The sequence below is a fragment of the Poecilia mexicana genome, unplaced genomic scaffold (assembly GCF_051168715.1).
Source record: "Poecilia mexicana isolate PSO_F unplaced genomic scaffold, ASM5116871v1 scaffold_5, whole genome shotgun sequence".
Taxonomy (NCBI): domain Eukaryota; kingdom Metazoa; phylum Chordata; class Actinopteri; order Cyprinodontiformes; family Poeciliidae; genus Poecilia; species Poecilia mexicana.
In genome coordinates, this window is record NW_028263374.1 from 2,424,141 (window position 1) to 2,449,229 (window position 25,089).

General features: G+C 38.9%; 1 protein-coding gene across 2 annotated transcripts; it reads right to left on the reverse strand.

Annotated features, from left to right (window-relative positions):
• Positions 1 to 2,283: 2,283 nt before the first annotated feature.
• Positions 2,284 to 16,845, reverse strand: nucks1a (nuclear casein kinase and cyclin-dependent kinase substrate 1a). Of its 2 annotated transcripts, XM_014972851.2 has the most exons (8): positions 16,531 to 16,833; positions 8,647 to 8,696; positions 7,668 to 7,758; positions 7,463 to 7,509; positions 7,222 to 7,374; positions 6,689 to 6,838; positions 5,862 to 6,014; positions 2,284 to 4,437 (listed from the first exon to the last, which is right to left on the reverse strand). In XM_014972851.2, exons 1-8 carry the CDS (start codon positions 16,545 to 16,547, stop codon positions 4,175 to 4,177), a joined length of 924 nt encoding a protein of 307 aa, XP_014828337.1. In that variant the 5' UTR covers positions 16,548 to 16,833; the 3' UTR covers positions 2,284 to 4,174. The 2 variants fall into 2 exon arrangements, with proteins under 2 accessions (XP_014828337.1, XP_014828338.1); XM_014972852.2 differs by lacking the exon at positions 6,689 to 6,838 and having other exon boundaries at positions 16,531 to 16,845.
• Positions 16,846 to 25,089: the final 8,244 nt, after the last annotated feature.

Below are 25,089 nucleotides of genomic sequence, written 5' to 3' on the forward strand. Positions count from 1 at the left end.
CATTTTTGCTGCTATTCCCTCTGATATGTTGAACATAACATTTGGGCCAAAGTGACCCAGATCATCAGATGGTTCCCATTTTTTTCATCTTATTAGGTTTCTGGAAAACCTAATAAATCCGGAAAGTGTTGAAGACAAATTGTCTGTTGAAGCTAATTTGCAATCTGACTTTTTAGCAACGCTGTTCTCAGCAGCAGTTTCCTCATGTGAGCAGTTTCCCCATTCATAGATTGGTCATTACCTTTCTACGCAATTCTGCTCGATTCTCATCCCTTCAGAGCTCCATCTGGGATTTCTCCCACTGAGCTAGATTCCTTTAGTAGGATTTCTACGAGGCCAATCAGCAAACAGTAGAAGTTGCAAACGATGATGCTGATTTTCGCCACTGTTTTACAATTGTAAAGTCTGGCTGTAGTTCTAGCAATGGCAATGGAGGAAGTGAACTAAGCTGTTTTGACCATGAATATTGAATTAACATCAACAGCCATGTTGTTCAGCTTAGCACTTCTTTCTCGGCAGTGGAGGACAGTTGTTCACAGCGCAGGAAACTTCTGGCAAGCTTTATACTGCTAAACAGGTGCAGTCTTGGCGACTGGGTAAAACTTAAAATGTCAGCACAGCCTTCCAATAGTTTCTCAATAGATGAAGGTCCAGGCTACCATGTTGATGGGTTAGATCATTTCAAAGAGCTGCTCAAAAGACTTGCTCATATAATATTCTTACAGCAGTAAAAACTGAAGTCACAGTTGTCAATAGAAAACATTTGGCCTTTTACAGGTCCTGAAAAGACCAGTTGATTTTCAGAATACTGCCTTTCAAAGATCACAGCTATCCTTTACTGGGCATATTTCAGCATCCTTGCTCACACTGCTAGAGCGCCGACCCATGAATGTCGAGTTAGAATAACTAAACCCCTTCAAGTGGCACCAACCTCAGGCTTCAGACTGCTGGTAGTGGGAAAAGGTATTGTAAATTAATTAGTAAATTATTCTTGAATTGACTGAGATTTTGGTGAAAGCCGATCCCTACAAGCCAAACAGAGCATATGGATGAGAAGACTGCAGCATAATGCAGCACACAAGGAGTGTAAAGATTCCTGTGTGGTTTCTTAGCAACAGTGAACGGTGGGGTATCACTCGCCATCACTCCTCACGCAGAAGAATATTTTAAAAACTTATTTGACACATGGCTGTGCAGTGAAGCATGTGCTGCTGAGCTTTAATTTCTGTAAATGGAGTGAGGGCTAAGCAGACACTCATTAATGACCATCAATGATCAGATCTAAAGCTTCATATTCCATAAAGCTATAGATGTTCAAATATCAAAATAATGTACAGCCTGGTTGACGCCTGTTCACACAGACTGTGCTGAGGGTAATGCACTTGCTGTAGGTTAAATATTTGTCATTGTTTTGAGGAAATCGGTTTTCACTTTGACATTTAAGGATTTGTTGAACTTTTTTTTTGTAAAAAAAAAATAAAATAGGCAAATTTTGTTGATCTTGATTGGTTTGTAAAATCAATAAAAATGGCAAAACATCAAAGGGATACTTTTTATAGATGCTACAAAAGCAAATTATTTTCAGACATGTAAAAACTAGAAAACAATTTCTATTCATTCTTCTTCATAACTACTGCACTCTTTTAATCTTAATTTTTGGGTTTCTGCAGGTTTCACCCACTCAGATTTAAGACAGTTTTTACGACCACTGTGAATGGTATTTAAGACCTACATCTCCACAGAAACGTACGAACTTTGACCAGCCAACTGGCGAGAAATTTCCAGTTAGGAAAGATAGATGTAATGAAAGCTAGCTAGCTAGCACCGGTATGTTAAAAGCTAGTTAGCAGTAGCTTCAACAGTAATATGCTTCCGTAGAGCGACTCATACTTTTGACTGGCAGAAAAGTCCCACGAGAAAAAAAAATAAAAAGTACATAGGATATATGGAATTAAACAAATTTGTCAAGACAAAATTTAGACTTGGGAAAAACATTAAAGACCAACTAACTTTTTAAAATAAATTCAAGACATTTTAAGGACTTAATTTTAGGTATATGAAGTTAAGACATTTAAAAGAGCACATCCTGTCTAAAACATTCTAATAACACAATAATTTGCTGCTATTACATTTGACACAGCTTAATCTTTTAAGTGATTTACTGCGATATCTTTATCTTTGCATTTTGTTACAAATAAGCCTTGTGCATAATTTTCTAAATAACCAAACATCTCACACACTAGTAGCCATTCACACAGAGCTGAAGGTCATGAGACAAGCAGGTAATCTGTATAAAAAGTAGGTTGCCTTTATTAGAAGCTGGGAAACCAAAACATTATCAACATTGTTTAATACTTTTCCTTTAGACCACAATGTTGCTACTGCCAGCATTTATTCAACATCGCTTCGCACTTTTTCCACAACATGCAAAAAGATTGAAGAGTTCAGTGTTCCTTTTTTCCCCCCACTAGACTGACAAAAGCTTCACTGCCTGGTCGCCATAGGAATCACAAGTCAGCTTACATTAACATTGCCAGAACAACTCAACGTAGATTAAAAAGAAACCAAACAAAAAAGTAAAAACAGAGAAAAGTTGAAGAGTGGATGAGAGAGGAACAGAACCATGTGCCTCCAGTAGGAGGAGAGAGGAGCCTTTTTTTTAACCTCCAAGTTTTTAAAAACAGCTGGACTGTAAAGACTCTGTGCCAATTCAGGGACCTGAACGTAGAAAAACACTGACCTGCTGTCTCAGACAGGCGGGAAACAATCAAATGTGCTTGTGAACGAAAGTTCCGGCGCCCCATACCAACCCGGCTGGGACGAACTTCTATTGCGACCTCAGGACGACCTGTACGAAAACACTGTCCCCAAGATCGCAATAGCAACTTCATTATTTTATTCTTTTTTTGCTTTGACATCAAACACAAGAGGATAATCTCACAAGTGCTGCACCTGATCTACAAATCACGAGTTCTGAGATCGTCTATGGCTTTGGATGGTCTGCTGATCGGACTAATTGGTGACTCGTTTCGAGCCGGGCGTCGGCCGCCTTGCAAGTAAAGGCTTGAAACGTGAGGACTCGTTACATTCTCAGGCCTTCGGGGATGATATTAGAGCCACTGGTGGAAAAAAAAAAATAATTTAACCGAATGAAAATTAAGGCATCAACAGACAAATGAACACAAACACGGAGCTTCCTGGTCTACTTGAACTGCTAACGCGGGCAACTCAAAGTACTGAAGAACCGAAGTGATGGGAAACCGACGGGAAACCACTAAAGCTGATGGGAGAGAGAGAAACAGAGAGAGAGAGCTGCTCCCACCGTCACACTGAACAGATTAGATAGGGTCAATGGATTTTCTTTAAAATCAAGATACATTTTATTTCTTTTTCTTAAAAAACAAACATTACAAAAAAATCTGAATAGAGAATTAGAACAATGAACCAACAGGAGAGAGAGAAAAAAAACATTCTTGTTTTAAGCTCTCAAAACAAAGAACACCTCTTGTTGCATTTTTCTGAAAACAACAAACAAAAATAAAACCAGGATGTGGAGGTGCCTGGCACAAGGGATTGGATGTTAGGATGCTGCAGCCATGCACGGGGCGCCGTTTCAGAAAAAAAAAAAAATAAAATATATATCTGGATATACAACAGAGAAAACTTTTCCAAAAAGCAGCTGAAGGAAAAATGATTAAAAATGACAAGCGTGACCTTTAAGTGAGCTCAGAATTGCTTTAAATAAAGTGTTTAAAACTCATCACGGCATTCAGCGGCGCCGAAAACACCAAGCAGAAAGGAAACGAGGGGTGTAGACCCCGGCGCGTGTTGACGTGCATGAGATACAGCGCTTTGCCTACCGATACCGAACACCACCTGGGATGGGCTGAACCGGTAAAACAGGGAGAAAAGAAAGGTTGCTGCTCTGCTGCAGGACGGACGCTCGCTTCACTGTCCTACAGAGACGGAGGAGGCGATGGGATGCTGACTGGAAAAAAAAAAAAAAAAAAAAAAAAAAGCAGACATTCTCCAAATCGTTGAGCCAGGCCACCAGGAGGGGAAGAATACAAAAAAAAACAAAAACAACAAAACCCTAAATGCAGAGCAACAAAAGAAAAACATATGAAAGAGAGACAGAGAGAGGTGGAGGATGGGAAGGAACAGGTGCCATCTTCTAGTCTTCCCCAGAGGGTGCCTCCTCTTCTGAGCCGTTCTCCTCCTCGTCGTCTTCCTCCTCTTCCTCGTCTCCTCCTGCAGACTCCTTCGTTGTCTTGGGGGCGGGGGAGGTCTCCTCCTTCTTCTCGGCGGCCTCCTCCTCTTCCTCCTCCAGAGGGCTCTCTGGTTCTTCCTCCTCCTCTTCCTCTTTGGGTGAGCTCTTCTCCACGGTCTTGGTGCTGGGGCGGCCCTTGCCCTTCCCCTTCATGGGGCTGGGGGTGACTGCAGGACAGAGGGGAAGAGCTCAGGGCAACTCATCTCATCGGTTAAAAAGAAAAAAAAAAAACTGCAAAAATTTCACATCAAGTCACTAAAAATGATATGAACGGTTCTACAGACTGGAGTAAAACTGATTAAGAGTTGTGACCGTAAATGAGAGGCTGGAACAAAAATAAAATAATTTCATTCTATATAGAGAATCATAATTACTAGCCATAGAATTTTTTTAATCAATTTTAATCTGCTTAATATTTATATATATATATATATATATATATATATATATATATATATATATATATATATATAGTTATCTATGTAGATATAGATATACATCTATATCTATATAGATATAGATCTATGTAGATATAGATCTATGTAGATATAGATCTAGATATAGATGGGCACCAGCATCCCTCCCGACCCCACTAAGAGACAAGGGTGTACAGAAAATGGATGGATGGATATAAAATCCAATTTTTCCAATTGAAAAATTGAATTCTATATTATATACAAGAAACTTTTACTTCCTAATTTACTTTCATGTAATTGGGACTGTTTCTTTAAAAACTCCTGCTCTTTCTGAATCTCCACCTACAGGAAATCATCACAACATGGCTCCTCTATTAACCCTTTAAATTTTTCCACTAGGGCTGAGAAGGAGGTTGCATAATGACACTTGCTTAATCAAATCAAGCCCTGTTAATTAGGCAAATAATTAAACACAAGCGAATAAAGAAAACTATACTTAGGTATCCCCTTTGTCATAAATGCTGCTTTAACCTGATATATTAATATTAATATATTATCTGGCAGTAATTTGGCTAACGGCTTAAGGGCTCTGTGCTATCGGCTCACCCGTTGGCTAAAAGCTCTGCGCTAACGACTCACGGCTGACGGCTAAGCGTAAAATAAACCCAACTCAGTTTTATTAAAATAACAATGCTAAACATCTGTCCATTTCTAGATTAATAAGTGAAGGTAGTTATGCTGGATTTAATGCGTTCAGATTTCAGCGGTAGCTCTATGGCAGCATAAAAACAGTTTGCAGTCACTGCTGTATTGACATTTAAACACCGTTTTATGCCATTTGCTTTCAAGCATTTTCCTGAAGAAGGAGCTTGGTCCTGGAAGGCGGGGCTAGGTCCACACAGGTGTTTTGCACAGTTGCAAACATGCATGAAAGAATCAAGACATCAGCCCAGCTATGACTTGATGAGGGAATAACATGAACATGTAACATGATGTAAAACTCAAAAAAGTCAATTTTACATAGTACTGCCCCTTTAAGAAAAAGCCAGGAAGCTAAGCCAATCTGTTACAAAATTTGATGAACAAATGTATTTTTGTTTAAATATAAGCTGATGGAATATATAATACAGTATGGAGCCTTACAGAAAGGCTTTCGCTAAATGTTTCCTTCCTACCTGTAGCCTTTAGTCGGGGTTTGGGGCTCTTCTTCTCCTTTTTCTCCAGCCGCCCCCGTCGGATGACCTTCTTTCCTTTCTTCTTGGAGCGGCCATAGTCGCTGTCATCGTCATCCTCCACCATGAAGTCCTCGTCGCTGCCAGACTCGTCAGCTGTGTGTGTGAACAGAGAGGGCGGAAACTTAGGTTTGTAAAAAATATAAAATCCTGACACGCAGTCAGACAGCTGCCCAGAAAAGGTGGGAATCACCAGAGCAACCAGGCACTGCAAGAGTTGGCCTGTCACAGTAAATGTTCACTAAAAAAGTTACAACAAAATAAAGAGAGGATTTTATTTTAAAATAAAGTCCTTAAAATACGTAATTGACTATTCCCACGGGAGGTTTTAAATACCTGAAAGTTAATGTTCACATGTAATATTTATCCATATTTGCTCTGTGAGAGAAACTGTTTGTTACATATATAAATACCAGTAGGGAGGTTCAGGAAAAGCATCATGAGACAGAAGAAGGTGAACAACACAATAATTTCAATTAATTAAATAATTACGCAGATTTTAAATGCATAATTTTATTTTATTTTTGTCTCTATAATTATAAACCCGTGCAATGAACTCAATTAGAATTTCAATCAAGTGACAGATGCACTTTATATTAAGAATCTCAATATTTTATAGGTTAGCATGTAGAATTCTCCATATTGGGTCACTGTTGGCCAGTTCAGGATTCTCTGGAGTTTCCCTCATTTTAGAAGACAAGAACTAAACAGGCAATGCAATCCTTGTCCTGCTGCCCTAAAATTAGTGGAGCTGCTGGTGTTGTACGTACGGTCCATATAGGACTCCTCCTGGTCTTCGTGCTCCTCATCCTCACTGCCTCCGTCCCCCAGCAGGATCTCTCTCTGTTTTGACACAGCCTTGGAAGCAGCCTGCCTCACTGTACGCTTCCGACTCACTTCCTTGTCGTCGTCACTGTCATCTGTACACACAGCGAGTTGTTACACTGGCGCTTATTACGACGGGAAAAAACACATGAAGGCAGGAGGAAAAGGATGCGGATAAACTCACACTGTTTGATCTGTGACCTTTTATGACACCAACTTACAAAAGATTTCATTTTACGAAGAAAAAATATTTCAGTTAATTCACACTTGCTGTTTATGCACATTTGATCCCTTTTTATTTTAACTGGATTGGATCCAGATGCACACCACTCTTTTCAAACTTTTACATATAAATCATTGTGAAAGTCGTGAATTTAGTGGGCTTTTGTGTTGGTCACTTCTAAAAAAAACTCAAAGTCGGACAGTAAAAGTCTGAAGCATAACATTTTAAGCTGGGTGTCGTGGCAGCTGCCAGTACCTGCAGCCCGTTTTCTCTTTGGGCCCCTCTTACTGGTCTTCTCCACTTTGGCTTTCTTTGCCTTTTTTCCTCTCTCTTCTTCGTAGTCGCTGCCTCCTTCCTCCTCCTCCTCTTCTCCAAAGTCGTTGTCTTCCTCCTCACTGCCGAAGTCATCTGCATCATGACATGCGGGGAAGTCAGAGAGTCGGGATCTCAGGTTGGCATGGAGCATGCGCTCACCAAATCGACTGGACAAACTTACCTGCTGAATCATTTTTGGATTTGGAGAGCTTTTCATCAGAATCCTCGCTGCAAGAAAGCAGAAGACACCAGACTTTGTGTTTAACAGCCTGATATAAAACTAAAGCACCATCTGCTCAAAGTACCTGAATTTCACGCTCATAAACCTAGCATCATTTAGCGCAGGACCAACGGCAGAACGAAGATTATCCAAACCGTGTCCTAACCTGTCATCCTGTGAGTTCTTCGAGCGCTTGTGCTTCGGCTCACGAGGGGCAGGGCGCACCTTCTTAGGCCGATCGCCGCCATACTCCTCATCTACAGAGAGGAGAGGAAGGACAACGTCTCAACTCACATTCTCATCCATCCATCTGTCCGTCTACAAGCAGTGAGTAAATGTTTCACTACTAATTTACTCTGGAAAAGTTTTTTTTTTACTTTATTAAATTATGATCTATTGTTACACTAACATGCAACTGTTTTCAATCAATTTGTAGGTCCTGCTTAGAACCATCAGAGCTGTGCTGCTCAGGAAGTCCAGCAACATTTCTTTTGAATAAACTGCTTTTATATCTGTGATCTTAAGTCTTGTAATCCCTTCATGCATTTTTTTTTATTTATCTGTTGAATAAAAGTTTATAAAATACCACCTATATGCTGATTTTTTTTTTCTATGGAATGCAGCTCTAAACAATTCAAGTAAAATTTGTCCAAATGTTCACTTTTTTGTAGACTATATCAAACATATTCTAAAGAAAATGCAGCTCAGAAAGCTCTGTCCTGGATGTAATGCTAAGCTATTAGCTGCCATTTGCAAAGGAGCCAAATAAGGAGCACCATTTATTTTCCTTGGTGCTGATTGGCTGCACCTCCCAAGACTGTAGATATTAGCTTCTGTGGTAGTGCTGTGAATAATAATGCATAAGAAGGTATATTTGGAAAAATGATACAATACCAACAGAGATGTGGAGTTACTCTCCATCACAGAAAACCAGGGTTTTTGATCACAGTTAATGAAATCATTAATGGTTCCACAAACAAGCATTCATAAAAACGGCACAAATGAATGAAATGAAACAGGTTAAAGGTTTAAGAGCGTAAACTGCATCTGCATGCCGGCCGTCACTTCATGCTTGGCACATTAGCTAGCTTGTATTTTGTTCTGAACGAGACAAACGGTGGAGAAACACACAGAGCGTTGCTTACCTGCATCGTCAGACTCGTTGAATTGTGAATAGTTCACCACTTTCCTGTTCCTGTGAACATAAATACACACATCTGATCAGATTACAGAGTAAGTTTACAAGCTTCACCTGATACCAGACTATAAAAAGTGGAGAGAAGGAGACTGTTAACACTATTGTGTTTCCTCCCTATGGAATAGAGTGGAAGCAACAAAGAAACTGCCTGAATGTGTGCATTGTGTTGTTTGGGTAGAAAAACCTCCAGCAGTGGCCAGGCAGAGGTGGATGAACTGAACTGGACTTTGGACCTTGTGCGGCTTGCAGGACTAATTTGGTTGTGTGTATAGATTTAGCCTTAGGTGACAAACAGCTTCAGTTTGGGGAACACAAACATTCAAGAACTGCTGCAATAGTGGAAATAGTTAAACACCGTTAAGACTAAATTTAGGCAAACGGCACATCTGTGATCATCTAATTTATACCAATGTTTTTCTTTAGACCAGCTGCAAAACATCAAGCATAGCTAGATTTTTGTTTTGAACCCGCTGATTCACATTTACACAAAATCCTCAGTATATGGGCAGAAACTGGTAAAACATGTCCAATATTTTTTAACAACAACAAAAAAATGATGCCACTGATGTATGAAACAGTATGCATGATGCCTCTGAAACCTTTCCATGCACGTCAGAACCCAGTCAGTCACCTCCATGTGGCTGGCACAGTGCCTCCCAGTCTGGGGCCTCAGACCAACCCTGTATGGCTTTTTAAGATTCCTATGACCATCTTCTCAAAATTCTCTTTTTTTAATAGGTTGCCTCTAGCCTGACCATTGCTTTCCTGTGCAATTCTGCTAGATTCTCATCACCCTTCAGTGCTCTGCCTGCGATTTCTCCAATTGAGCTAGATTTCTCCGGTAGAATTTTAACTGGGCCAATCAGCCAGCAGACTGCTCGGGCCAATCAATTTTTTCCTTCTGCTCGGAGCAGAAGGAGAAATTTTGAAAGATGATGTCAATTTCCTGCTCTGTTTCAGAATTGTAGTCTGCCTGTAGTTTTTGGCAATGACAGCGGAGGAAGTGAACAAAGCCATTCAGTCCATGTTGACCACACTACCAAACATTGAATTATCATGAACAGTTGCCTCGTTTGGCTAGGCAGTTCTCTCTTTGCAGTGGAGGATGGTCGTTTACAGTGCCGCTAATTTTCAGTAAATTTCAGAGTTGAACTGGTGCCTTACATGCATCACAGCCAAACATTAGTGACAGAGTAAAATTTTAAACTTAAACACAGTCCACACATCCAGGAAGTAATCGTTTCTCAACAGACGTCCTCTGGACGAAGCAAAGCGTAGAACAAGCAGCTGGTTTATACCAGGCTATGTTCTATCTGAAAAAGGGGGTCAATATTCCAAGCAGAAAAAAAAAAAAACAAGATTGTGATCCAATTGCCGACAGAAGGCCTGACTTCAGAGATGTATATATCCCTGGAACTTGGATAAAACAAATCGAGCAACTGAACAAAAAAAAAAAAAAAAAAAAAAAAAAAAAAACAACAACACCTAAATCCATATAACAAAATCCAAATCTGTAAAAAAGACTTATAAATTCCCCTTTAAGACTTGACTTTTGACCATGGGATGTACAAAGGATATGTTTTAGGATCCTTGCATACTGTCGTTTTTTTTGCGTGCACCAGGTTTTAGGAGCACATCCAAGCAGGCCTTTATGCATCAGGATCCACCTGGTAAAGCCGATTTATCCCACGTGTTTTGTTTTTTTTCCCATCAGAGTGACTATATGATGATAATACTTGTTTACGGTTGTATGATTTTTTCCACTATGCAGGGAACACAGAATCGGGGAAATTGACAAATTAGAATTCAATTTAAAATGCAGAATAACTTAGAATTTCTTAGTTTTCCTGACAGCTTAGGTGTTTGGGAAACACTGAAATCTATAGTGAAAGAGCATCAGGGAGAGATTGTACCAACTGCTGTGGCTTTGGTCACTTATGTCCAATGTTTCACCAGTCTTTCAACCACACATTGGAGTCTGCGTCTTAAACATAACTTGTCACTATATGAAAAAAACCATACTGCTTCAGAGCAGGAATGACTCCAGAACATAAGTTGTATGATAAGCCAGGAGGGCCACCAGGCTTTATTTGTGCCCCACCAGGCTAAGAATTGCTTAGTTATTCAAGTTTTTTTAATGTTTGCATTTTTGAAACTATACAGTTGGAGTTCAGGTATTAATCTTCCAATCTTTCAATAACACATAATTATCAAGTGATATATCCAAGTAGGGCTGAAACGATTCCTCGAATGATTCGAGTACCTCGATTACTAAAATTCCTCGAGGAAAATTTACCTGCCTCGAAGCTTCGTTAATTTATGTTTTATTAGTTAGCGCACCGTGTTCTGGCCGGGACTTCATTTGCGTTGCGCGGAGCTCTCACTTCCGCCTCTGAGTTGTTGACAAAAGCTAAGTCTCAGCGGCATAAAGTCCAATCTTCAAGATTGGCCCGTGGGGATTTTATTGATTGATGATAATGCCCGACTTTTTATCGTTTTTGGGGAACCAATAAGCATCCTTAAAATGACTGGGGGAATGCCTGGAGTACGGCAGCATTTCTCCTCCGGGGCTGCTGGTTGAAAGCGAACGGCGGGAAGAGCGCTGAGGTGAGCGGGTAGCCTGAACAGGGCGGGCGGCTGAGTAGCTGATGCTTACCGTGTAAATGTAGCTTTACCGACGAACCGCACAATAAATGTCATATCCCGGTCTGAAGAAACGGGTGGCGGAGCGCATCGTACATGGCTGGTAGATGAGTTTCTGAGTGTGACCAGTGAAGGTGTCGTAAATATCCCGTATTGCTTCCCCCCGTGTTCGTCCCCCGGTCTAATGGTTCGTCAGTCCGCTGGTCTATTTCCTCCCCTCCACCCATCTTACGTTTGTTCATTCGCCCTCTCCTCCCACTCCAGGCGGCATTTCCCGTATTTTCAAACCCAAAGCGTGACAGGTTAGGTGGCAAGGTGAGTTTAATTAATCTATTAAACTCACTGAAGATGAATACATAAACTAAAAGCTGGATTGTAGACATTTTTTATAAGCATATTTGTGAGCCTGCCTCTTTGTTATTAAATTCAATATAATTTCAGATTTTTCTATAACTTTTCTACTGGTTAATTTAGAAAGTGAGCTATTATTGTTACAGGTTAGTTTTCTAAACTACAAAAAAGCAACTGTTAGGGATGCTCAAATATGAAAAATTGGACTGATATTGATATCTGATAGTAACACCGGTATTATGCCAGATTTACCAATATTTCATTTTATAATTTTTTTTAATCCGATTACTCGATTAATCGTAAGAATAATCGATAGATTACTCGATTACTAAAATATTCGTTTACAACAGCCCTATATCCAAGCTTCCCATCAACTTTAAACATTTCTAACTCAAAAACACGACAGGCAGCTGGATGAATAACTTTCTGGGGGAAACATTGCACAATGCCACTGACAGAAAATATGTTGCAGTTTTAATGGTTTTTAAAAGTGACATTGATGTAATTTTTGTATACTTTAATACCATAAATGTACTTCTGTGGTAGAGGCCACAAGAATGAAACTCACATTTCCAGAATAGCCTGGATCAACCCCAGCCATGTACCTGTTGGTAAGGATTAAGTCACATTTTGTGGATTTATTTGACCCTTTTTTCAATCCCAGGTTTCACAATGTTAACTCGTTCTTTTAGCTATAACGTTTCCATAAACATGTGGTCCATAAATAATATTTCAATAGTTCAGTAGAAAAATAACCAGAATTTAAAGAGATGAATGTAATGATTTTGACAAGCACTTAAACATTTAAATAATAGTTATTGTTGTAAGTACTGGCAGCCTTTACCGGGCAGACTAGGGTTAGAACGATGCCATTATGATCTTGTATACAGGACAGATGGTCAGTTTATTGAAAAGTTTTAGGTTTAAAATAAAAAGAATGTCACCCACTACTCTTATTATGGTAATTTATTAGCCAGCTAGTAAGCTTGTTTACACAATGAAGAGCAGTGCAACAACAAACCAAAGCGTTCTGTGCAATATGAATGTTTATTTAAATGATTCTTACAAACTCAGAGGAAATCTATTCCATAAATGAGCATGTTTAGGGAAACAACTTTTAAAATGACCAACTATTTGAATGTACTGGCTTTAATATCTGACCACCTGTGGCAAAAATAGCATTTACGGTAATTGTTGATATTTCTACATATCTCAGTAGAACACAGGAAAAGAAAACTTTCTTGCAATTGGGGCTGCACAAAATGAAGGAAATTTAGCAATATTGCAATGAAAATAATATGTATGCAATAAACATGATATATATTGGAAAGAAAATAGGCATATCCACCAACTAATATGGCCATCGCAAGATTTTCTAATAATGTGCAGCAATGGCAATAATTATTTTACATTTTTTGTCCCCTGTACATTGACAAGACTACTCCTTATCTGGGTTATGTTTGTTATAAACCAAACACAGAAATACAATAACACTTCTTAAATTGTTTATCAAAAGTCATATCATTATCGCACATTTCTCTATTATGACCTGGTCAGGTGGGGCTTGGGTTAGCTCTCCTCTCCACACAGACAGAATAAACCAGTCAGCCATGGTAGAAAAAAGAAAATAAACATTCACTGAAACAAAAATAAAAACTCTAAGCTTAGCACAAGGCTAGCAATGCTTATGAATGTAAAAAATCTGTATGTTTTGTCAGTACTCGGTTGACAGGAAGTGTAAGGATAAATGTGACGACAACTTATAGTGCAGTCTCATCAGAAACATGGATTAACTTTGCTTTCTTTATCTTTGTGGGGGGTCTAACATCTGTACCAGATGCAGAAAATAAAAAGTAAAGGTCTTGATCTTTATAGAAGTGTACACAAACTTTTACTGTTTGCAGGCTTTTTATGTGACATACTTTTGTGCTTAGTTCACTTCAAAGCATATTCAATAGGGAGATTTTCTATTAAAATGTTAAAAATGTCAGATTCTTGGTTTTGCACATGATGTTGTAGTATACTTTAAAACCATGGCGGCAAAATACTTCTTTTTTTTGACTTGTAAAACCCATTCAATGTTCTGCTGAACCACAGCTGCTTGTTACATTTGTGAAGCTTGAATAATAAATGTGGATCACTGCCTATTAATTTGTTAAACTGTTTTCATTCACTCCATTTGTTGGGTCAACAAAAATGGCTAGAATAGAAAAAGTTGATGATAGGGAATAACAGCAAAGCTCCATGAATTTCCATGTGCATCATATAAAAGTTATATTTTTATTTTTTAGACCTTTTTCCATCACTTCGTTCTGGTCTCACAGGAGTGTGTATGAATCAGTGTTTCAGTGAAGCATATTCGAGGTCACATGTTAAAAGACTAGTTCACAGCACAAAACACCTGATTCTCAATGACTCTTTATAATACTAAAATCTTCACTAGTAATGGTCGGTATTAACCTTTTCTAAGTTTGGGGTAACTGTTAGTGTAACTAGCTTAATGGGTTTTTGGTATCTTGTGTAGTTTTACCTCCACCTCCAGGTCAAAAGGCGTAATATAATGCCTCCTGTTTTTAAAAAGATGCCTTTTCTATTCTACACATCCTGCATACGACTTGGATCTTCTAAGAGACTATCTCTTTGCGAGTAATATTCACCCTTAACTAGGCATGGGCAATAAATCAATAATACATCTAGATACGATAGATGTGACCGATATCGCTAGAAAAAACATCCGACAGAAAAGGTTAATGTTCAATAATGTCTCTGATCTAGAAGCACTCAGCCTTCTGGGGGATGTAGGCAGAGGAAATGCTTTAGCTGCTCAACCTCTCACGACCAGCTAAGCAAGATTGGTGGCATCAACAAACTCACTCACTCTTTGGTTACCTAGCAACAACCTACTGAACAGTTTCAGGCTTTGCCACAGTGCCTCATAATTGCTAAAAGCTAAAAACAGTTTCCAGGAAATGTCATGTCACCAGTTTGGCAAGACTTTATCTATTAAAAAAAAACAACAACTAATCAATATATTTTTATTGACTGATATGAAATCCTTATTGTGATATGTTTTTCAGCCATATATCTCTCAGTCCTACCTCACGCCTGTCAGAGGTCCACTTTGTTAGGTCAGAAATTAACATCAAAACAATCCAGTTTTGACATTCGCCAATCAAGTCGCTATCACCAGGCTTGCTCCTCTCTAGGAAAAAGCCACTAAGTTGCCATAGTCAAGACAAGCTCTCTTCATCTTGTTGCTCTGTCCCCTGGTGGTGGCATTAAAAATACAACCACCACCTGAAGCCTGCAAATGCTTGAGACCAAAACGCTTAGAACTACCAATTATTAAAGATGCATAGATATGCACAATAGAAACTATCTTCACACTACAGCAGAAGTGAACATCTACAGTCTTCCTTATTTCTGCTCGTTGGGTACAGCCAATCAGCAATAAGGAAAATGAATGCTGCTTTTGGATTGGCTGCTTTGCAAATGTCAGCCAATAGTGTGTCAAATAGCACAGCGTCCATGTATTCCAGCTTCCATGTATTCCAGCTTCCAAGGCTGCATTTATTTAAAAAAAAATGTATATATATATATATATATATATATATATAGACAAATTTTCTAGTTATAATTTGGAGTTACATTCCATAGAAAAAGAATGAACCACAAATAGATGGGGATCCACTGTATGACTAAAAAGACTACTAAGATTACTAAATTGACTAAAACTAAAATGTGCTTTCAAAATTAACTCTGGTGTCTTGTAGCGCTTAGAAAGAATTAGAACGGATGATACTCAATGAAAGCTGGGTCGATACACATAATTATGACAAACTGCAAAAAAAGTTGCTCAATAAAACAAAAACATAAACAGTTATTCCAAAGTACTGCTAAACAAACAAAAAAAAAAACATCACTTAGATTCCAGAAGAAATAAAAGATTTAAAGACTAAAGTATGTCGCGACAAACTGGCTTCTAATCAAGCTGGAGGGCATTTTAATTTGGATTAAAGAGCGCAGGGACGCCTCATGCCCTGCCATCACAGCAGGGATCTGGCGCTGGAGGGGCGGAGGGGGATGGAGGGGGTGTGGTGACTTTTTGTACATCTCCGCCTCCTCGTGACATCAGCCAGCAGTGTTAATTTACAGCGCTGAAAATGTACCCGCTCGTTTTTTTCCTTTCCCCCCACCCCCTTCAACCCTCACGACGACCACATTTTTGTACAACATAACCCGGCTGCGTATTACCTTAGCACAAAAAAAAGCTGTGAAAGCGACAATAATGGCGAGTGCTGCACCGACATGACCAGCATGCGCGCTAACAAGATCAAATCCTAAGGCCAACCACCACCTACTCCGGGGATTTTTTTTTTCTCCCTCTATGGCGAGGGGGGGCTACTTGGCTGCGTGTTAGAACCTCCCCTGGATGAATGGGTAGCCATATTCTCATTCTCAGCTAACGGAGGGGAAAATATCGCCAGGCCTGGTTTAACCGACCAGAGCTGGCTGAATCACACCGATGAATGTAACGCTTGGCCTACATGAGAGTCAACAATACTCATCATGGATCCGCTTGAAAAGCAGCAGACAGACACGACGCAGCGGCGGGTTGCGCGTGCAGACCACCCCGCTGGGATCCATGTTAGAAAGACAGCGTGCCCACAGGAAAAACACTCAGTAACACACCTCCATTATTTTTTCATGAAATGAATCCATTGGCGGCTCATTAAGGCCAACATGGTGGAGAGCGTGCATGTTATCGGTGAAGCCAGACAACGAGTGGCGTTATTTAACTCGCAGAGAGAGAACGAGACGAAACGAGCACACCTACCTCACTGGTCTTGACATTTTGCAGGAATACTGTGGAGGTTAGAGACGGGAGAAGAAAAAGAACAGGGAGGGGGGGTAAAAGAAATAAGATTCCCGCTCTGCACAACACCGAGAGGCGCGAGGCTGCCGCGCGACTCCACCGTCCGAGCTAGTGCGTGAAAATAAGAGGACGTCCAGGTTTCGCTCACCAAACACAAATATTCTTATTTTTTACCTTCAGCTACTCAAAATGGTGAATAAAACAAACTGAAACTGCAGCTTGTGTGCAACCAAACCAGGTGGTATTGAGGGGACGGTCCTCACTGGCCAGTACCGCCCCCTACGGACCTTCAGAGCAGCAACACGTCCTTCTCAGGCCACCATTGGCTAATTTGAACGACGACTTTTCCTTTTATTGCATGTGTTTGCTGCTCGTCACAGAATTTTTACATGCTAGCCTCCGCCCCCACCCTCCCCGTTAGCAGGGTAGGTTGACACCTCACTGTTGAGAAAACAAAAAGAGGCCCTCCGGTTGGATGCAAACATCCAATTCAGTGTGGGTCCCTGAAGACTATAAAGCGACAATGCAATCATACGTTCAAGAGTGCAAAGACATTATGTACATATGATAATTGATTGGGTTGCATTTAAATGACCACCTTTGACTGCACCACTACCGGGAATGACTTTCTTCTGTCTCACCTTGCAGACTGCAGTAGCAGGATATGCAGGTAGCAGGTCCTTCTGCATTACAGCTTAAATCCTGATTTTCATTACAGCTTCTAATTATACATGTAGGGTTTCTTTGAAAAAAAAAAAAAAAAAAAGTTTAACTATATATGCTGATTTTTTTACACGTGCTCAACTTTTGTAAAAATGGATTTAATATATAAAATTAAATTTTATGTGAATTTTATCAAATAGACCAAAACAAAGTAACACATAATTGTAAAATGGCAGGACTTTGAAATTCTTTGAGAAATAAAATCTAAACAAAAAAACAATTCAGATACGTAGCCTTACTGTTGCTCTCTGACATGAGAACACATGCTCATGAGTATGCCTTTACAGTTTATCCCAAAACCAAACAAATATTTTGGAAAAAAAGAAATAAAAAAACCCACAATAACCTCAGAGCATGAAATTAATTACATCAATCTGATTCATTCATCACAATTCTCAGTTGAAGCACCTTTTGATTTAACTTCAGTAGTTTTCTTTGATAGGATGCTATATCATCGTCCCACATCTTGAGTCGGCAGTATTTGGCCACCTTGCCTTGCATTCCTTTTCCGCTGCCGTCTTGATGTAGCCCCCTCCCCCCCTTTTTCTGTCACACTGAATTCTGAACTCTGGCTAAGATATTCAAAATTATTTTCCTCTATCAATCACTGATGTCCTTGTTCTAAGCGTTTCATTTGAAATAGTAGCCTGAAACTTTAAGTTTAGTTTAGTCAGACCTTCATAGTCCAAGCAGTCATTTTTGCTCTCTGACCAGGAAAATGAAACTTAATTAAAACCACAAATGTAAGAAGACTTAAAAAAAAAAAAAGCCAATATATAATTTTCGATAATTGTAGGAGATGTGTCAACTTTTTTTTTTTTTAAATAACTGCCACATTAGTTACACTTTTGGGTTTTAAAATGAAGAAAAACAGATCATTTTTTGCAAAAAGAGCATGAATCCTCTGTCTTCGATATTTGTGGAAAACAATGTATTAAAAAAAGCACATTGTTTCCAACTTATCAATAATTAGATATAGAAATATAGCGCTGGTACATTTAATGTCATTCTGTTGTGGAAATTCATTGTAATTATTCAATGACAAATCAGTTAAAACCTACTTTTTTTTTTTTTAGTATATCTATATTTAAAAACCTTTGCAAGTTCTTTATCCATCTTGGAACTGCAGGCTGCAAGCCGCTGGCCTAGACCTCAAAATGAATTACGGACACCACAGGTGTCCGTAATTCACACAAAATTCACACAAAATTAAATGCAACATCATGAATATTTGATTATGTGTAATTTTAATGGGACGTCATTTTCCAATGTCTTCTGTCAGCAGCTGTCTTTAGGTACAGTTGATCATCTGACCAAACGTTCTTCATCTTTCATCTTTCACTTCATCTGAAGTTTCTCTCCTCTTCCTGGCAGTTCTGATCTTCATCCTTTGTCCAAGGATCTTCAGATTTCAGTTTCAGCTAATACAAATTATAATCACAAGCACAACGGAAAATGTTACACATGACACAAAGTATTGGTGTTTATATAGCCGAGCCTTTACATTAAGTAGATCCACGTCTATCCAGAGACGTTTACTGCAGGTAAACTTACTTTGCTGCACCCACACCAGCTTTTATTTGATTGTTTTATTACACTTGACTAAGTATAGCAAATGTTTTGAAAGAAAGTGACCCAAACCCTGTTCTTGTTCTGAGAATAAATTTGTTCAATTGAGCCAAAATGTTTTTGAAAACTAAATGCGCTTTTCTTTTAATAAGGCAAACGTGAAAAATCCATTTTAATTTTTCAATCTACAACTAATAACATTCCTTTTCCTACCAAAATGGATGACCTTTTTTACTTGATTTTACTTCATTTCATTTTGTTCTTGGCCTGCCAGTACTTCTGACTCGATCATTTTGTTCCATGTGACAAACATTTTGGACATCCCTGAGTCTGGCCGTTTCTGACTCGTCTGTCTGCATTGTGCCAAGTGTGACACAGATTTTGGTGCGGGGTTGTTTGCCAGTTTTATTCTTTCACAATGGCATCGATGAGCGAGTGTGCTGTCCGACTCGACTAACCTGCACAGAGTCCTGATCTTGAACAAATATGTCAGGAATGAATTTAAATGGAGACTGCGAGCCAGGTCTGGTTGTCCAACATCAGTGAGTGACCTGACAAGTTCCAGTTACACAGTTAAGACCAGTAAACACATAAACACCGGAAATAAATGAATGTTACCTAAAAGTAGTACAATAAAAGTGATTAAAATGTAAAGTTAGAAGTGGTACAGTATGGAGCCATTTTCATTAGTGTTCAACACTTGACAGTCAGGGAAACAAAGCTGCATACTCTGTTGCTCGTACTCCTTTAGCGCCACCCAGAGGGAAAAAGGGCAAAAACACTTGTGTCCAGATCGTGTACTATACTCCAGTTGAGCAGAATGAGAATTGAATAGAACAGAATTGAAACAACAGCCAAAAAATAAAAAATTAAAAGAATCCCAAGTTATTCCTGTCATTTCTTTGCTTATTTCAGTGTGTTATCACAATTTATTAAGCAAAGACAAGTTACTTCACCAGCTGGTGAGAACACAGCTAGAAAGCCATGTCAGTTTGCATTCTTTGACATTTCAAAAATGAACTATTGTAATGGAAACATGACAAATTTCAATAAAACGTTTTGGCACTAGGATGAGTTTGGTTTTTGGCATCACATGGTCAACATGTTGCCGCTGGTGCAGACCACAAAGAGAAGGCAAGAGGAAATACTTGGATTATGCTGCATTGGGCTCTCTTAATGACTTATCACATGAACAAACTTATTCCCGTGTGATTTTAATTGTATTACTTATTTAGTGGAAACACTGCAATTGCAAAATCAGAATATCGACCAAGTTTTGCACACATTTGTAACGGAAACGCAGCTAGTGTCATCCTGTTTGATCAACTGATCAAGTCTGATTTCTGCTGTAAAAAGAAACAAAAAACTCATAATGTGTCATCCGAATATGTATAAATGCATTCTTGTTTTGAAAACTCCAGCTGAGACTTTTTGAGGTAACCTTTGTTGTTTTCATAACCTCATTGAATTTCCACCCACACGCAGCGAGTGTGAGTAGGTTCTATCAAATTGCAGGCTGTGCTGAGGGCTTCTTTGGAATGTGAGTTATTCCGATCACGCTGTTTGTATGCATGTGTGTTTTTGGGTCAGCAGAGCCGGATTTTGGGAGAGGCCCTGAATTCTGATTGGCCGTTTACTTGTTGAGAGATTTGGTTAAAATGCGCTGCATCGCCTGTCTCTCTTGTTCACTCCCCAATTCCCTCCACAGCAGACAGACTTCTGTCTGAGTTCGCTGATGATTCTTTGCTGAGAAGCAGGTATGTTTCCATGGCAACCGGGAGACTAACTCCAGCCTCTCTTGTCATTCCTTCGCGAGCTGTTTCTGGATCTTTCTCCAGGTTGATCTTTGCAGTAGAGACTCCATCAGGCTGAATACTGCTGATTTTAATCCTTGATATAGATTTGATAACATGAAACATAGTGGCTGTTACTTCACTGTACCAAGAAGAAACATCACTTAAAAGTAATAATGATGTCGGTGTTGATATATTGGCTGGCAGCCTGATCTTTTGCACAGCTAAAGTGATTATGGGTTCACTTTAAAGATCTGCAGCTCGAGATTTTTACTGAAATGCTCGACTCCTGGAGCGTCCTACTGTTTCTTTATCTGTGTAGCACTGACATCCCCAGGCTGGCTGTGTCTACTGCAGTGCAACACACTCATAAATAATCAATGTGTAAATATATAAATCTTGAAAAATCCACAAAATTCTTGGCTCTTTAGAATCTAATGGAGAGACAAGGGAGAACATCCAAACTTCCTGCAGAAAGTAAATATACAAAACAAACCTATCTGAAACGGTTCCAAATCTACAAACCCACTAAGCTAGTAACACTCTACTAAACTACAAAGTAAAAGATGAAAGAATGATGAAGACCGAATGATTACAAAAAAAATTAAACTTTGAAGAAATATACAAATAAGACATAAAGCCAATAAAACTCTTTTAAAAAAGATCTTGAGATAGTTCCTTTTAGCAAAATATTTTGGTTCACATTCTTAGATAATTATTTAAATCTTGTTCATTTATAACATTTTTGAAATGTCTTTATTCAATAGTAATTGCTTGGAGCTTTTTAAGACCGTTTGTGTCCCTTTGAGAATGTTACGTTAACAAAACAGATTTGTTTAAGAGGAATTTGGACTAACTTTCCCTAATGTAAACTGAGATTATAGAATCCAGCGTGACAAAAAACATTATTTGGTGATTGCAGTCAGACTGGACTGAAATTTACAAATATAAACTTATTCAACCCAACATGTGACTCTGTTCATCAATGCCAAAAAAATCTCTAAGATTATGTTTGTCAAGATTTTATTTTATTTTTCTTTTATAAATTATAACTGATCCTTAGATAGAATTATAGTCAAAACGTTTCCAGTGCCTAGTTAAAATTTTGGAAACATTTAGCAGTGAACACAAAGTTGGATAGTTTCTTTTTTTTTGTTCTAGGACTTATTAATGTTTGCAGATTGATTTTTGTCAATAAATGAGATACATTGTGCAATTCTCCTAAAGAATAGTAAAAAAAAAAAAAAAAAACACTCCAGAATTTACTAAATCTCTTTCAGAGAGAATGTGAAATGTTTGCCTGGAATTTACCTATTGGACTTTACACAAACAAAGAAACAGACCATCATACTGGACTTTGGACTTCTGCAGGCCAGCAGAGCGGCTGCCTGCTGCAGGAAGAGTCTGGAGGCTCTCTGAGTGAAAATATACACAGACAGGACTTTCAGAACGCCTGAGTCTGGAAGAAGTTGTGAGGATTTGGTTTTTCTGTGTGTTAATTTAGGTTTCTGTGTTCAGTGGAGTCTTCATGTTGTCCCGCCTACCACCCGATTGTCTCCAGTTGTCTCTTGCTTACTCCCTGGTGTATTTAATCCCACCCTGTGTCTGTGTTTCCCTGTTGGGTCCTTGTTGTGTGTCGTGTCACAAAAAGGACCCAACTGTCATTTTATGTCAGTTGGGTCCTTTGCCTGCTACCAGTTGCTACCAGAGATTGAGCTCCTAGCCTTTGCTCATTTGTGCTCCCTGGATTCTGTACTCTTTGTCATTAAAAGCTATCATCATTTACTCAACAACCTGGGTCCACCGCGTCTACCTCACCACCTCCCAACCGCACATTATGACAGAAGTATTACCAGTGGAAAACGATAAGCAATTATATATGCTGGGACAACATTTATAAAGAAATAAAACTCCATTACAATGCATTTTATAATTTAAATATTCTCTTCTCTTGGTAAGTATTTAGCTCATGTTTTGTATGAACTAAATACAAGCTCATACAAAACAGCTTGTATGTGTGAGAAGGTAGGTGCCTCAATGACTACTGGTGGGTTTATAACCTATATTCTTATTGTCTAATCACTTTACTGACTGGAAACAGCCACTGCGTTGATCCCCCTTGTTGAAGGAGTCTTGCAGTCGGTTCAGCTGACAGCTCTTTGCTGGGTGAGTCAGTCAGGACCAAGCATTTCCTTAACGTCTTCATCCACTCTCTACTGCAGACTCATTTCCATTATTAGACTTGTGTGACTACGTGCATAAGATAAAAAAGTGCTTTCTTTCTCTTTACTTTTCCTTTACATTTATCACATCATTTGTTTTCAACACCTCCTGACTGTTTTTGGGTGATGGGGCAGCTGTCATCGGCTGTCAGTAGGCAGGAAGTGGACTGCAGGCTAAACAGGTCACCAGTTCATCAAAGAACAAACACAGAGACAAACAACCAGTCGCATGGATTTATGCCGTGTATAAAAGAGTCCACAAACCAGTGTTAAAATACCAGATGTTTGAGATATAAAAATAGAGACAAAGATCAATCATTTCTGGGCCTTTTCCACTTTTAATGTAAGCTACATCGACCCTTTGGACATGACTTCACACTCATCAGAATGACTTGAACACGTGTTAATCCCATAAAGTTGGTCAAAAAACAGTTGGTAGCCTAGTATCGCTTTAACCCTTTCATGCATAGTGGTCACTACAGCTGTCTAAAAGCCATTTTCTTGGGCTTCTTTGGATTTTTATGTTATAAATGCACACAGATTACTGAAGTGGACACTAATGCATCATAAAATACACTGTTAACTACTGGCCATTAGCTGCAAATGCGAGAAATTATTTTTGTTAAATCCAATATGGCCGACAGACAAAAAGCATGCCAACCAACCCTGTGCCTCCTTCTACTGTAGACGACTCTTGCTGTTAAAAAAATATTGTGACATCAGAAAGTCCCTAAAGAACAATACTACTGATGCATTTTTCAAATAATAACTTTGTATTTGGAGAAAATTATACCTAAAAAAAATGTAATAATTTTTTTTTCCTGCCTTTTTTATACCTTCAGAAAAAAAAATAGAGAAAAATCTTGACACAAAGGATCATAATTCATGCATGAAAGAGTTAATTTAGCTGATTTCATTGTAAAAATAAAATAGTCATCAGTTTCAGCTACAGACAAGGACGCAAACCAAATAAGCCAGTGGGAGAGAAAATGCCATTTATGACATAGTGGTAGAAATCATGTGGCGTAAATTCAGGTAAAATCAGTGATTTGATCAAATCAACGAAAACATCAGGAAGGAGAAGCTCTGGGCCGGTTTCTAAGCTAACTGTTTCCAACTTTTGAAAATACTGTTAGTCTATACAACTAGGTGAGCTACCTCTACCGACAAATTAGCAAGTAGAAACCATGAGTATAGTTTATGAATAGTTACTTTTTTTAAAAAGTTACTTAAAAAGTGAATACTGTACAGTCATAGTTGCTTTGTTCAATACTCCCTGGCCTTACTTCTGATATCCATCCTGGCGCCTCAGTGTGATTAGGTTGCAAATAGTCAACACTGTAGAACCCAGCTGAACAACAGCCTGAAATCTGTTGGGGGGAGGGGAGGATAAAAAAAAAAATTCCAACTCATTAAATGGCTGTGTCATGAAGAGCCATGTTTACAATCAGGATTTCCTGATATGTTCTTTGTTGTGTCTCACATCAAAAGCCTTGCTGTAGAACAAGGGTTTGAAACGGTGAAGATAAAAATGGTCACAGGTCACAAAAATGTTATCTTTTGCTACGAAAAATTCAAAATTGGTAACATTATAAGAACAAACTAAATATACAATATTTTTTATGAAACATGATAGCCTGATTTCCATACACAAAGAAATGCTATTCATATCAAATATGTCTCAAAGGAAACTGTGCTGTTGATACAATGAATTGATATTAGACACCTGCCTCTTTAAGAAACTCCTGCTCTTTCTGAGACTCTGCCTTTAGGAAGTCATCACAACATGGCTCCTCTATGGGCTCTTTGCACCTAAGGCGTTGACGTCACATCTCCAGGGGCTAATGCGGCTCACTTTTTTCCGCTTTGAGTTACCATGACTGGTAGAAAAGACTAAGTCGTATTTCAGATGCAAAAAAAACAATACTATTAACATTGTTGTCTTCCTAATATAATGGGCTTTTAAGTTTTCGTTAATTTCCAAGCAATCCTGAATTAAGAAGATGGCTTGTAAATATCTGTCGCTACCAGCTAATGCCGCACAGCAAAGTTTGCAGCCTTCACTTCACTCCGGATCAGCCTAAAACTACCGGGGATACGGATGGTAAATAAAGGAGCCTCCCTGAGTTATTTCCATGGAATCGCTTCTATATTCAGCCTGAAAGAGTTTATGGGAACGAGAGAGCAGACCAGAGCCAGACAGCCGAGCGACT

Coding starts and splice junctions, on each gene's coding strand:
- nucks1a (XM_014972851.2), bottom strand. Junction 7,510..7,667: donor AAGAACTCACAGGATGACAG/GTTAGGACACGG, acceptor GCTTTCTTGCAG/CGAGGATTCTGATGAAAAGC. Junction 6,839..7,221: donor AAAGAGAAAACGGGCTGCAG/GTACTGGCAGCT, acceptor CTGTGTGTACAG/ATGACAGTGACGACGACAAG.